Source organism: Schistocerca nitens, chromosome 6 (assembly GCF_023898315.1).
Source record: "Schistocerca nitens isolate TAMUIC-IGC-003100 chromosome 6, iqSchNite1.1, whole genome shotgun sequence".
Taxonomy (NCBI): Eukaryota; Metazoa; Arthropoda; class Insecta; order Orthoptera; family Acrididae; genus Schistocerca; species Schistocerca nitens.
This window is the reverse complement of record NC_064619.1, coordinates 725,759,433-725,772,827: the sequence shown is the minus strand read 5'-3', so window position 1 is coordinate 725,772,827 and position 13,395 is coordinate 725,759,433. Positions and strand designations below refer to the sequence as shown.

General features: G+C 44.8%; 1 protein-coding gene across 1 annotated transcript in view; it reads left to right on the top strand.

Moving 5' to 3' along the window:
* The window catches only part of LOC126262199 (retinol-binding protein pinta-like), a 172,077-nt gene extending 168,019 nt beyond the window's left edge, over positions 1 to 4,058 (top strand). Inside the window, exon 7 of the mRNA XM_049958616.1 lies at positions 3,494 to 4,058. Coding sequence (XP_049814573.1) covers positions 3,494 to 3,645 — 152 coding nt within the window. The 3' untranslated portion in view covers positions 3,646 to 4,058. The remainder of the gene's footprint in view (positions 1 to 3,493) is intronic.
* The last annotated feature ends 9,337 nt before the right edge of the window (positions 4,059 to 13,395 follow it).

Below are 13,395 nucleotides of genomic sequence, written 5' to 3'. Positions count from 1 at the left end.
AAAAGGTATTGCGAGGGCAAAAGCAGAATCTTTTGTAACAGGACACTAAATACTACGTCCATTATAATGGACATCAGGTCTTAAGACGATATAATAAATCAATACTTTACCTGTAGTTGATGCATGCTGAAAATATTGTCTTGCACCACCATGTGTTAAGCTTAATTTCCTTCCGCAAAAGAACTAAAAGCTTTATGTTTGTTATTTATTACTGATCCCATCCAAAAATAAGTTTTTCCCAAATGGGGCAGATACACCCACATGTAGCGAGCCATCTTCTTTGGTAGCTTCTTCGAGGGATCCTCGTCATCAGTTTAGTTAAACAGGTGTACCGAATACAGTACAAACTGCACACTGAATTGAGATCAAGTTGCCCGTGTACACGCTACCGAAGCAGAAGACGGAAGTTTCCTCACAGAAACTTCAAGCTTGCCAATGTCAAAAAGAGAGAACTCAGAGGTGATGAACAGGAAATATCGATTGTTCATTTGGGAACGATAATATTTGAATGATACGGAAATGTTAGCGTAAGTAAACAAATGAATGAAACCTCATAAAACACGGGGCAAAACATTGTCAAATACGTCAGATACGTGAGATGGTTAAAATATGGGAGAGCTGTCGAAAATTGTGGTGTGCGTACTGTAAGACCTTCAGTACACCCACCATCAGATTATTTGACTTGTCGCTCTAACGAAGTAGGCGAGTGTCAGCAATATGTCTCGTGGTCTTATCGTGGCGTGTTTATCTTCTGCCGTTAGGTCAGATGATAGAAATGCAACTTGCACGCTTAGAGTAGCAGATTGACAGTGACAAACTTTAAAGAGAACTTGATTAATTTTCACACACATTTATTAAAATAATAACAAGCATAAAAATTACTTAACTTGATTCTGGATGCTATTTACAATTGACAATCTCAAGTTCCTTTGGTATTGGTACGTTAATCTTGTTATCACATATATCTCTCATACTTGACAAAAGTGTCTATACATTTATCTTCATGGTTATGTACAGGAATATGGTAATCTTATTAGGCGCAGACTGAAACTTGACTATGGACTGGTACAGACAAATGTAGAGCTCGTACAGACTGGTACACTCTAATGCAGACTGGTATAGACTGGTGCAGACAAATGCAGACTTGACTCATCGGAGGTCTGTACACTCGTTATAATGCCTCGCGCATTCATGTATCACTGCGCGAGTGTGATCCACGAGGAGAAAAGGTTCTACGTTAGCAGCAGTCTCATTGGCTGCGTTACATATTAATACGCGGATCGGCGGAAGAAGAATTTGGTCCGTCTCTATGGCAGCGCCATCTCGTAGTGCGGAGACGGACGAGCGCTGCGCCTGCGCTGTTGTGCTTAGCGGGGCGCGCTCTAGTGGGAAAGTTGTGTACGTGCTGACTACGCGGAACTATGTACACAACAAAAATACAGCAGATAGAAGAAAACGTGGGTAAAATATGGGAGATCTCGTAACATACGGTAGGCTTATAAGCCTTGGAAGATAACGCTAGCACATAAAATAACAATACCCATTACAAGTGACGACGTTAACTGAGCTGACAGGCATGACAACATAAGGGCAAGGTATAGTGGTGATTAAAGGAAGGTCACTGTGTCTACGCACTCATTAACCTTGCAACCTGTGTGAATGGTGCACAGCTTCGTCTCTATGCACGCGAGCGAATAACAGCTCTTACAGCTGGACAGCCGGGTCATAAGTGGTTGCTGTGCACACACGGCAGCAACGCATTAATGCTAGAGTGGAAGCCAATCAAGGCAGAAGAAAGCAGGTATGTCTGCTCCTTTTGTTTATGAATACATTAAGAAACGTAACAGCAAGTTTTGAACTCACCCATTGATTAGTTCACGTCTGGTGAAAGGAGCGTTCGTAACATTGTTTATGGATTTACGAGAGGATGAAAGTAAATTCTCTGTTATCGAATGTATCATTGTTGTTTGATGGATTAACAGTAAAAACCAGCTGTAACGTCAATAGTTCATCTTTTCCAAATATATGGGTAGTGTTTGCACTCTAATTGATCTGCATTATCAATACAGAATCGGCCATACAACACTGTGTAAAATATCAAGGAAAGTTTATAAAGCAGTGTGGAAAGTACGGCACAAAGAGTGCATGGCGAAATTCACAGAAGAAAAGTGGCTGAAAGTGCCAGGGCATTTGAGAAGCTATGTGATCTGGACAATGAAATCTCATCAACCAGAGGAGGAAGTTGAAATAACAGTTGAAGAAATGTTTTCGCTTATTACTTTATAGACAGTGTGGGAAAAGTACCATGGCAAGACAAATAGTCATAGTGACATCGAATCAGTTTATTCCCAGACGTGAAAGACTATTCAATTTATATCACTATTCAAATGTGTGCTGTTATGTATTTTGTGGCAGAAATAAAATAGTGCACTGATTACATTGAACCGACTGACGTAAGAGACTTTATTTTAAACTGTTTTTGTTAGTTGAAGATTTTGTTCATTCCAGTGAAAGGACTCTCGCCAGGGAGCAAAGCATTTGCAGCTTAGCCTATTTGAAGCTTTAAATGGTCACATCCGAGCAAAAGCGCCATCTCTAGAACACAAACACAAAATAGTTGAACAGTAATGTATTCCTATATCATTTTTCTCTTGATTCTGTTTCTTAAAGAACCCTCAAAAAACTTTACACCCACTAGAAATCGTGCTGCTCTCTTCTTCGTCTTATCGTGTTACTTCTTGGGAGATGTGTCCCACATTTTATGGTACTTTTTCAGCGCTTTAATGACCAATTCCACGTCCAAACCTGCTGCATCCATGGCAGATGTTGGCGGCTGTATCTGGGGTTGCGAAAGCTTTTCCACCACCCCATTCACCAATACTACAACGACTGTTGCTTCGCGGCAGCCGGTAAGATCAGTTTATTCCCGTGATGTGTGTAGCTCCGTCGTTTCACACGCACTACTGAAACGCGCGAGTGAATTGCTCTGCGAACTCGTTATAATACATAGCTTGTGTGCGTCGCGCATGAAGCCGTCTTTCTGCCCTACACTTTTGGTCAAATTACTTTTGCGCACACAGTATATTCCTGCTGTGGCAAGCGGCGGGCGTATACCTTTTGAAGCGCTCAAATTCGTGAACCCTTCTTGTTAGTTTAAAAACTGTGCCGATACCGTGTCTTCTGACTACTGTGCTGATGCGATCTGTGACAGTTTTCGCGAATGGGGGAAAAACTTTTGCTTAAGTTGATTCTTTCTTCACTAGGATATCCAGATGTTGCTGACCTTGTTTAGGTTTGCACTGGTATCTGAATGTAACCTCTGATGATGTCTTCAGCACTGGAAGGCAAAATGGTAGGCAGAGAAATATGCCTAGTACTGTGGCCCAGTGCCCCTAAAACGAAAATCGCCGAGAACGGAGATGCATTCGTGCATTTGTAGCTAGTAGGAATAATTTCTGGAGACTGAAAAATTAAGTGTACTTTCTTATTTCAGATGAATTCATCAGGAGGGCGGAGAAGAAGAGAGACTGGTTCTTGGAGCAGGACCGCTACACCTCTGACGAGAGTAAGAGGCCGCCAGACAGCCACTACGCCGACGACTTGTTCGGAGTGGTGGGCTCCTTCAAGAAGCTCTCAGTGGACTGATGCCGTCACAGTTCATTTTGTACATTTTGTTACTTGTGGACAGTAAACTGTGATACACGGGGTGAACCGGAATCCACCAAGAAAATTGCAGAGTTTACTTTGTCATAATTCTTGATTGTTTTGGTACAGCGGACACATGGTCCCCGGTGATGCGTTACTGAGTACTAACATTCAATTTGATGTTTTCCTGCTGTTGGGACCTTCAGTCTGACGACTGCTTTGATACAGCACTCCCTCTAGTCTGTCCTGTGCAACCTCTTCATCTCACCATACGTACAGCAAATTACGTCCATCTGTACTTGCTTACACTATTGTCAAGTATTGGTCCCTCCCTTCCTTTAGTGGAGCTGTGACCTTTCATCAATCATTCAACACACCCACGAAAAATATAGCATTCTTCTGTAAATATCTAATCGACCACATTTCACCGCTACACTCCAGACAAATACCTTCAGCAAGAAAACTTAATTTTTTATATCCATTGTTAACTAATTTATTTTTCCGCAAATGTCGGCCGAAGTGGCTGTGCGGTTAAAGGCGCTGCAGTCTGGAACCGCAAAACCGCTACGGTCGCAGGTTCGAATCCTGCCTCGGGCATGGATGTTTGTGATGTCCTTAGGTTAGTTAGGTTTAACTAGTTCTAAGTTCTAGGGGACTAATAACCTCAGCAGTTGAGTCCCATAGTGCTCAGAGCCATTTGAACCATTTTTCCGCAAATGCTTTTCTTGTAATTGCCAGGTGGAGTTTCATATTCTCCCTACTTCCGCCATCGTCAGTTATTTTACTGCCCAAGTAACAAAAGGTATCTACTACTTTCACTATCTCATTTTCTATTTCAATTCCCTCAGCTACCCTAATATAATTTCCTGAAGTTTAATTCCCGTTCCAAATTTCTCCATAACTCCCTTTCCTGCCTCAGTATCCAGACTGTGTTATATCTATGACAGCAATCCTGTTTCACTCCTTCCTGAACTAACGCTTTCCTTTCATGTCTTTTGACTCTCACAACTGCATTCTGGTTTCTGTACAAGTTCTACATATTTCGCTACCTGGCTTCTCTTCCTTCTGCCTTCACAGCTTCCTAGCCAACACTGTCAACATTTTTTCTCTAAATCTATGAACACTATAAAAATGTGGTTGCATTCACCTAATCTATTTGCTAAGATAAATCGTAGGATCAAAATCGCTACATATGATTCTACATTTTTAGAGAACCCAAACGGATTTTCCCTAAGGTGAGGTTCTACCCTGTTTCTGCAAATCATTCGTGTCAGTATTTACTAACCATGACTTATTAAACAGATGGCTCCCTATTATTCGTCCCTGTCAGCACCTGCCTCCTGTAAAATAGAAATTGTTACAGTTAGGATATCTAGCCACCCTCCCCCTTTTGCTTTGTACCACTATTACACTGAAAATATTTGGTAATTGAGTTAATAAAGCACGTAAGTCATAATTACATTATTATTCTGTAACCACGGGTTCTTAATAGCAAAATACTCGGGAAATGTCCTTCAACAAGGTATGAAATATTGTCAGTTGTTCGGATTCACCTAGTTATGTCATACAGGTGTTCTTCCATAGGGAATAGGTCAATAAAAGCACCACTACCTCACTGAATGTTCCCTGTAAACCTTCTGTCTGTCTCAAATATGAATCTTGTGTGAAAGTGAGGAAATAATAATAAGATGTTCGCTATCCTCGATCTTACGCATTTTCTCCTATTACACTTCCTTCTTCATTAACTTTAATAACATCAGGCTCGAAATGAAAGAAGACAAGCTTCAAGATGTTCCGTTCAGAATTATCGCAGTCATCGTCACTGGTCATGTGGAACTGTTCCTACTTTACGTTGCTTACGTGCGTTGAAGATCTGTTTCTAGCAGTGGTAGAACCATATTGAGTCAAAAACTCTCCACTCTTCCTGCCATCATGGATTATTCCTAGTAAACACGAGAAATACTCGTTTGAAAAGACCTCTCTCTCTCTCTCTCTCTCTCTCCCTCTCTCTCTCTCTCTCTCACACACACACACACATACGTAGTTCCACTCATTTCAAAGAGTTTTGTGTTCTAGTAAGTAGAGATTTACTTCTGGAGGAGACCGAGCAGATAATACAACATACACAAAATGTTAGATTACTTTAATAAACTATGAACAACATAAAATACCTAATTTGGGAAAAACTCCATGTCGGCAGGACTGATACACGTATTTGTTAATGTCGCTGACGGTATAACTTATCACTTGATACAGTATACGACGGTAGACATCTGTTAATGTATACTCGATTATTAACCTCGATGTACAATTCCGGCTTGTGACGCGACACGCACTGCTGGTTCTGAAGTAACAAGATGGCTGTCGTCGTAAGCGATGATCTCTGAGCGGCCTGAGCGCCATTATGCCCTGAGGTCAGTAACCTTCCAGAAGTGGCGGCGTGTAGAAACTTCCGAAGCAGTGTCTACGCTTACGTCTTTCATTCGTTGCTGCGTCAGGCAGCGAGTGCCCTTAACTTGCGGTTTCGTCGTGAGTTACAAACTTTGACGTGAAACCAACTCTATTCACACACTTTCACATTAAATTTCCTCGTATACTATCTTTCTTTCAACATCACTTACAGATTTTTTACTTACAAATTTAGTAATCGTAACTAAATTGAATATATTAATTTAGATGTATAAATTGAACTGTTTCAATACATATAATTTTGATAATAAGTCGTTTAAAATTGCTTGGAATAAAATAAAATGTAAAAAAGAGGAATAATGGTAGCAGCAGTAATCGAACCCCAGCTGATGAATTGCGAGTCGGTGAGTTTCACAGCTGGGTTACGGCACCGACACGCTAACTGCTGCTCAGAAATTCCTCACACTCTATGCACATACCTTTACAGTAAATTTTACCTTTCCCTACAGCCCACTGAAGTGAAATATTCCCGGAAGTTGAAAGGGTCATCTGCCTGCTTCTACTCACGTAGTTGGAGCCAAATCGGTGAGCCCAACTGTACCATTTTAATCAGAGTAGTATAACTGATTTAATGTTGTTCGATTATTCTGACAATTTCGTTTTGGTTTGTGAATAACCTCTCACTGTCTGTTTCTGTGTCTTCAATGAGTGTGCATCTACGGTTTCTCTGGTGTTCGACTAAATGGTATGATCTCAGTTCTTTTTATTATAAGAGATTTCGATTTGCCCTTCAGACCGTCCATTTGTTTCCGTTTAATACTCACTAGTTTACTCGTTTTATTTCCTGAATGCGTGTGTGTGTGACACTCGATTTATGATACAGCTCCCTCAGTATTCTGCAGTACAATTCAAAAATTATGTAGTGTCTCTTGGTTTTGAGGCCCGTAATAAAATAAACTTTACCTTATTTTCCATTTGGCTAAAGTGACCCACCATTCTGCTTTAGATGATTAGTTATTTACTGAGTGTAGACAGGCATGCCACTTGGCACTGATAAATTCGACTATTTAGCTGTTTCCCAGATGGGTAGTGTTGAGCTTCCACTGGCTTTTATACTTTTTGTATACAAGTTCACAGTTGCTTTAAGGGCACAACAATCAGGGAAACAAGCCTTAATAGGTTTTTGGGGCTTCTTCACAAGAGATAAATAATATCTTCTTTGTAAAAAGTAGATGTCTCTGACCTGTTGCTGTTGTCGGATGGCGCATTCACATTAATTACGGAGACATCATGAGGACCACAACGTGTCCCCCGACCTCGATATTGTGTACTGGAGTGCCCTCTCTTAGTAAGATAGATGTACCTCAGCACCGTTCAGGGGCTTCATTCGATATCATTTTAAAACTAGATCCTGATATATTGAATAATAGTAACTGCCTGTAATAGAACTATATCAGCTTCTGAGTCAGTCATGAACTGTTGTAGAGGTGCAATTTTTAATTTAGATTTGATTCTATTAACATTCAGAGATAGTGTTTCATAAGCTTCAGTCATAGTCACAGAGAAACTCAGTCAATAATGCTTACTAGAAGATTGTTCTCTCATTCCATTTTCATCTGAATTTCAGACTGGGATTCTTTACCTTGAGGCACGATACTGATGTCTTTTGAGTCCTTGTTTTTGTTTTTCTTCTGTACTGCATTGGTCAGCCAGATCATTATTACCACCCACCTTACTAGGTGGTCCACTTTAGGCATGTATAACAGTGGCGACGCATCGTGGCATGAAAGCAAACAGGCCTTGGTAAGTCGCTGGAGGGAGTTGGCACCACACCTGAACACACAGATCACCTACAACAAAACAAATAAATTGTTGTGTCGATTCCCTAAGGTCTCGACACAATGAGTGGCTAGGTGCACGCGAAACTAACGCAGACGGGCGTAAATTCTGAAACAGGAGACTGGATGAAAACTATAAAGAAAAGAAGAGAGATTTTAATATACTTAACTTTAATGTAGTCTTGTTCTTGTTGAAATACATCTCTTGCATAGTAGTAAGCAATTAGCAATGATACACATGGCGCCTTGCTAGGTAGTAGCGATGGACTAGCTGAAGGCTATTTAATCTGTCTCTCGGCAAATGAGAGGAATACTTGATAGGTCTAGTCGCAAGCTATGTCGTCCGTACAACTGGGGCGAGGTCATGTCCGTGTCTTGTGACCTGCCCTGTGGTGGCGCTACGTTTGCGAATACACAGTGGCGACACGCGGGTCCGACATGTACTACAGGACCGCGGCCGATTTAAGTTACCACCTAGCAAGTGTGGTGTCTAGCGGTGACACCACATTCCTCCCCCGCAAATCGGCGAACGGTCGTGAGATAAGGCTTCCGCCCGCCGTGGGGAGGACCCCATGTTGACGTATGCGATGAGGTGGGGAGCCTAACAACAGGCGAGGCTGTGCCACCCGCACCCGGCCATTCGGTCCGAGGGGAGCTAGGAAACGCCTGCAAACCTAGTCCAGGGTGCACGTCAACATGAGGTGTTTGCGCACGTAATGATATAAGAGGAGCCGCGGGGTCGACCTCCATGTGGTCGGAGCACCCGACGGGCGAAGACGACATCTGGTCCGGAGCGGGCAAGAGGTCCATGGCGGAGGACGGCTGGTCACGGGAAGCAAGCGGCGGCGCGTGACCCAGGGAGGCGCGAGGCGGCTGCAGCGAAGCGTCCGCTGCTGGCGGCGCCGGCGGCGGCTGCGGCGGCGCGACGCCATGAGGCAAAATGGAAGGCATCGTCGGTAACACCTGGGGATGAGGCGAGCCAGTAGATGGGTCCCCAGGGCGCTGACCTGACGGCTCCGTCGCTGAAAGCAGACGGGGAGCGGCAGAACCCAGGCGACGACAGAGGCGCAGCTGATTGAGATGCCGACGCACCTCACCAGAGGCCCCCAAAACCAAATACATCGCGCGGCCGAGGCAGCGAAGAATGCGCCCTGCGAGCCAACGCTGTGAACCGCGATAGTTGCGATAATAGACAACGTCGCCAGGAGCAAAAGCAGGAGTCTGCCGCTGCACAGGAACCTGATGTGGCGGATGCAGCAAAGACATCAGAGTTCGATGAGGACGACCATGGAGCAATTCAGCCGGCGAGCGACCATCGCGGGGCTGAGAGCGATATGAGGACAAAAAGAGCAACAAAGCGTCCTCCCGAGAATGCGACTCTTTCAACTTCAACATCTGTGACTTGAAAGTCCGGACCAATCGTTCAGCGGCACCGTTTGACTGAGGCGAAAACGGCGCGGACGTCAGATGTTGAATACCATTGGCCTGGCAGAATGACTGAAATTCTGCGGACATGAATTGTGGGCCATTGTCGGAAACAATAGTCTGCGGAAGACCTTCAATGCAAAAGATAGCAGACAAGGCTTGGATTGTGGCAGAAGACGTCGTGGAAGACATCCGGACAACAAAAGGAAAATTACTGAAAGCATCGACCACAACCAACCATCGAGCATTCCAGAATGGACCAGCAAAATCGATGTGCAAGCGTTGCCAAGGGGAAGTGGCTTTCGGCCAAGCAAAGAATTTCCGCGGCGGTGCGGATTGTTGTTCGGCACACGCCACGCAAGAGGAGCACATATTCGTAATCGCAGCATCGATTCCGAACCAAGTACAATGCTGACGAGCAAGCTGTTTCGTTCGCACTATACCCCAATGTCCTTGGTGGAGAAGCTTTAAGACAGCTGACTGTAACGAACGTGGGACCACGACTCTGGACTGATCATTATCAGAACGCAACAACAAAACACCACGTCGTACAAAAAGTCTCTCCTTGTGGGCAAAAAAAAACGACGAACCAAAGGATCCTCGATCCGTGACTTTGACAAGGGCCATTGCGTAGCAACAAAACGCAAAACGGGAGCAAGGACAGGGTCAGCATCTGTGGCTGTAGCTACACGACGAAAATCAATCGGAAACGATGCGACCACGTCATCGGCTTCCGAATCAATGAACATGCAAGCAAGTTCGGAAGAATCGAATGCTGTATCCTCAGCAACAGGCAAACGGGACAACGCATCAGCGCTGCCGTGCTTAGCAGTGGACCGATACAAGATATCGTAGCGGTACTGCGAGAGAAAAAGTGACCAGCGAATGAATTTCTGCGCTGTACGTGGAGGTACAGGCTTGTTCGGATGAAAAAGCGATGTCAAAGGCTTGTGGTCCGTGATGATGGTAAAGTGACGACCATACAAGAAATCGTGAAACTTTGTTACACCAAACACAAGAGCCAAAGCTTCCTTCTCTATTTGTGAATAATTTCTTTGCGCAGATGAGAGCAATTTGGACGCAAAGGCAATAGGGCGATCATGCGAGCCATCCGTGTGCGCAAGCACAGCACCGATCCCGAAATCCGATGCATCAACCATCAACAAAAGGGGTTTTCGGGGATCGAATGGCGTAAGGCAAGTATTGGAAAGTAACGCCGATTTCAACTGGCGAAAGGCGCGTTCGCATTCCGTCGTCCAGACGAACGGAACACCTTTACGGCGTAAGCGATGAAGCGGAGCTGAAATGGAAGAAGCATTGCGCACAAACTTGGAATAATAATTTACCTTACCCAGCACACTCTGTAGCTGTTTTAAGTTCTGCGGTGACGGCAAGTCCTGAATGGCACGAAGGTGCTCTGGACTCGGATGTATACCTTGGGCATTTATGACATGCCCCAGGTACGGTAAGTCACGAGCAAAAAACACACATTTGTCCTTCCTCAAGCGAAGACCATTCTGACGCAAGACCTGAAATAATGTCCGGAGATTCTGCAAATGTTCGGCTTCTGTCTTCCCTGAGATCACAATATCGTCCAGATAGTTCGCAGCAGTAGGGACCGACGCACAAATAGTTTGTAAATATTGCTGAAATAAAGCAGGGGCGGATGCACACCCGAATGGCAGTCTTTTGAAGCGATACAAGCCAAGATGCGTGTTAACCACTAAGACGCGCTGGGATTCTTCGTCCACAGGTAGTTGCAAGTACGCATCTGCTAGGTCCAATTGTGAAAAATATTTTCCCGGGCACAGTTTGTCAAAAAGATCTTCCGGGCGGGGCAAAGGAAAAGTAGCAGTCACAAGTTGTGGATTCACAGTTGCCTTGAAGTCCACGCAAAGTCTCAATTTTCCGGAAGGTTTTGGCAAAATTACTAAGGGTGAGGCCCAGAGAGAAGCCTGCACACGTTCAATGACACCTTGAGATTCTAAATCGTGCAATGTTCGTGCGACCTCATCACGCAATGCGTGGGGAACATTGCGCGCTCTGAAAAATTTCGGGTGCGCGTTGTCTTTCAGTTCCAAATGCGCTTCATAGTTCTTAGCGCAACCAAGGCCCGGTGCAAAAATGTCTGCAAATTCTTCACAAAGACTAGAAACACTGGCGGAAGGCACAGTCTGATTCACTGATAGGACCTGATTTACAATAGACATATTAAACAATTGAAACAAATCTAAACCAAACAAGTTCACTGCACTAGAGGAACGAAGAACATAAAATGACACAAGTTTTGTCTGTCCCTTGTATGTTGCAAGAAGGCTGCACTGTCCGAACACAGGTATATGCTGTCCTGAGTAACTAGTTAACGTAACATTTGCGGCACGCAATGGCGGTTTGCCCAGTTGTTTGTACGTGTCGTGATTGAGCAATGAAACAGCAGCTCCGGTATCGAGCTGGAATGGTATCACTTTTCCTGCAAAGTCTAAGTCCACAAAAAGTTTATTGTCTTGTTGACGACAAGAGCGACTGTCTCGTGCAATTTGAACTGATACAGGTCCAGAAGCACTTGCAACTTTACGGGATTTCCGGCGACGTCGACGCACACTTTGGGTGGGACGAACACAGTCACTGTGAGCTAAAGTGTCACTGGACGGGTGGGAATGAACGACATGAATGTCCATGGGCGAAGGTCCACGAGCCTGATTGTCCTGGGTGCGATTCCGGCGCGAAGCAAAAGGCCTGGAATTATTGCGAGTGTCTGATCTAAGCTTTTTCTGGCAAACACTTTGTACATGTCCTGTCTTTTGACAGTAAAAGCAAATAGCTTGGCGTGACGGGCAATGTTCACGCGAATGTCTAGTTGCACACCGCGGGCAAGATTTCACTGCATTTGCTTGCTTACGCGGCGCACGTGGTTGCAAGCTAGGCGGCCGCAGCGAAGTCGGGCGCGAGGGCCGCTTAGCGTCCCGTGCAGCGGGCCCGGCGGGCCGATTAATGTGACACACTGCTGGCGAAGTTTCAAATGATGCCTGAGCAAAGTCAAGTGTGTCTTGCCTGTCCAATATGTCTATCACTTGTTGCAGGGAGGGATTAACTAGCTTCAAAATCTGTTCCCTTATGCGAACATCAGAAACGTTCTGTGCAATTGCATCACGCACCATAGTATCTGAATATGGGAGGCCACATTCACAGGCAAACGCGCAGTCTCTAGTAAGTCCTTGCAAAGTTGCTACCCACTCCCTGTTAGTCTGACCGGCGGTACGTTTTGTACGAAAAAACGTATACCGTTTTGCAACAACATTAACTGTTTCTTTGAAATAGGCATCTAAAGCCGACAAAATTTCCTCGTAGGTCAGAGTTGCTACGTCGCGTCGGGGAAACAATTTCACTATCACCCGGTAGGTAGACACACCGACACAAGAAAGCAAAAACGGCTGCCGCTCTTTACCTTGAATTCCATAAGCTGTGAGGTGGAACCGGAACTGATCGGCCCACTCAGTCCAGCTCTCGGTTGTGGCCTCAAAGGGCCTAAATGGCGGTGCGACAGCGTTGTGTGGCTGCGGTAGCGAAGAAGCGGCTGCCGCCGCATCGGTTTGCAGCGCACGTTGACCCTGGACGAGCTGTCCAAGGGCTTCCAATAACGCCTGCGTCTGCTGATTCTGCAAGCGAAAAAATTCGGACAGTACATCTGGAGATTGCGGCGAAGCCATGACACAAGCAAATTAGAGCAAGTATAACACAAAGACTGCAACGTGGGCGCGGCATCCCATCCTCGTCGCCAAAATATTGTTGTGTCGATTCCCTAAGGTCTCGACACAATGAGTGGCTAGGTGCACGCGAAACTAACGCAGACGGGCGTAAATTCTGAAACAGGAGACTGGATGAAAACTATAAAGAAAAGAAGAGAGATTTTAATATACTTAACTTTAATGTAGTCTTGTTCTTGTTGAAATACATCTCTTGCATAGTAGTAAGCAATTAGCAATGATACACATGGCGCCTTGCTAGGTAGTAGCGATGGACTAGCTGAAGGCTATTTAATCTGTCTCTCGGCAAATGAGAGGAATACTTGATAGGTCTA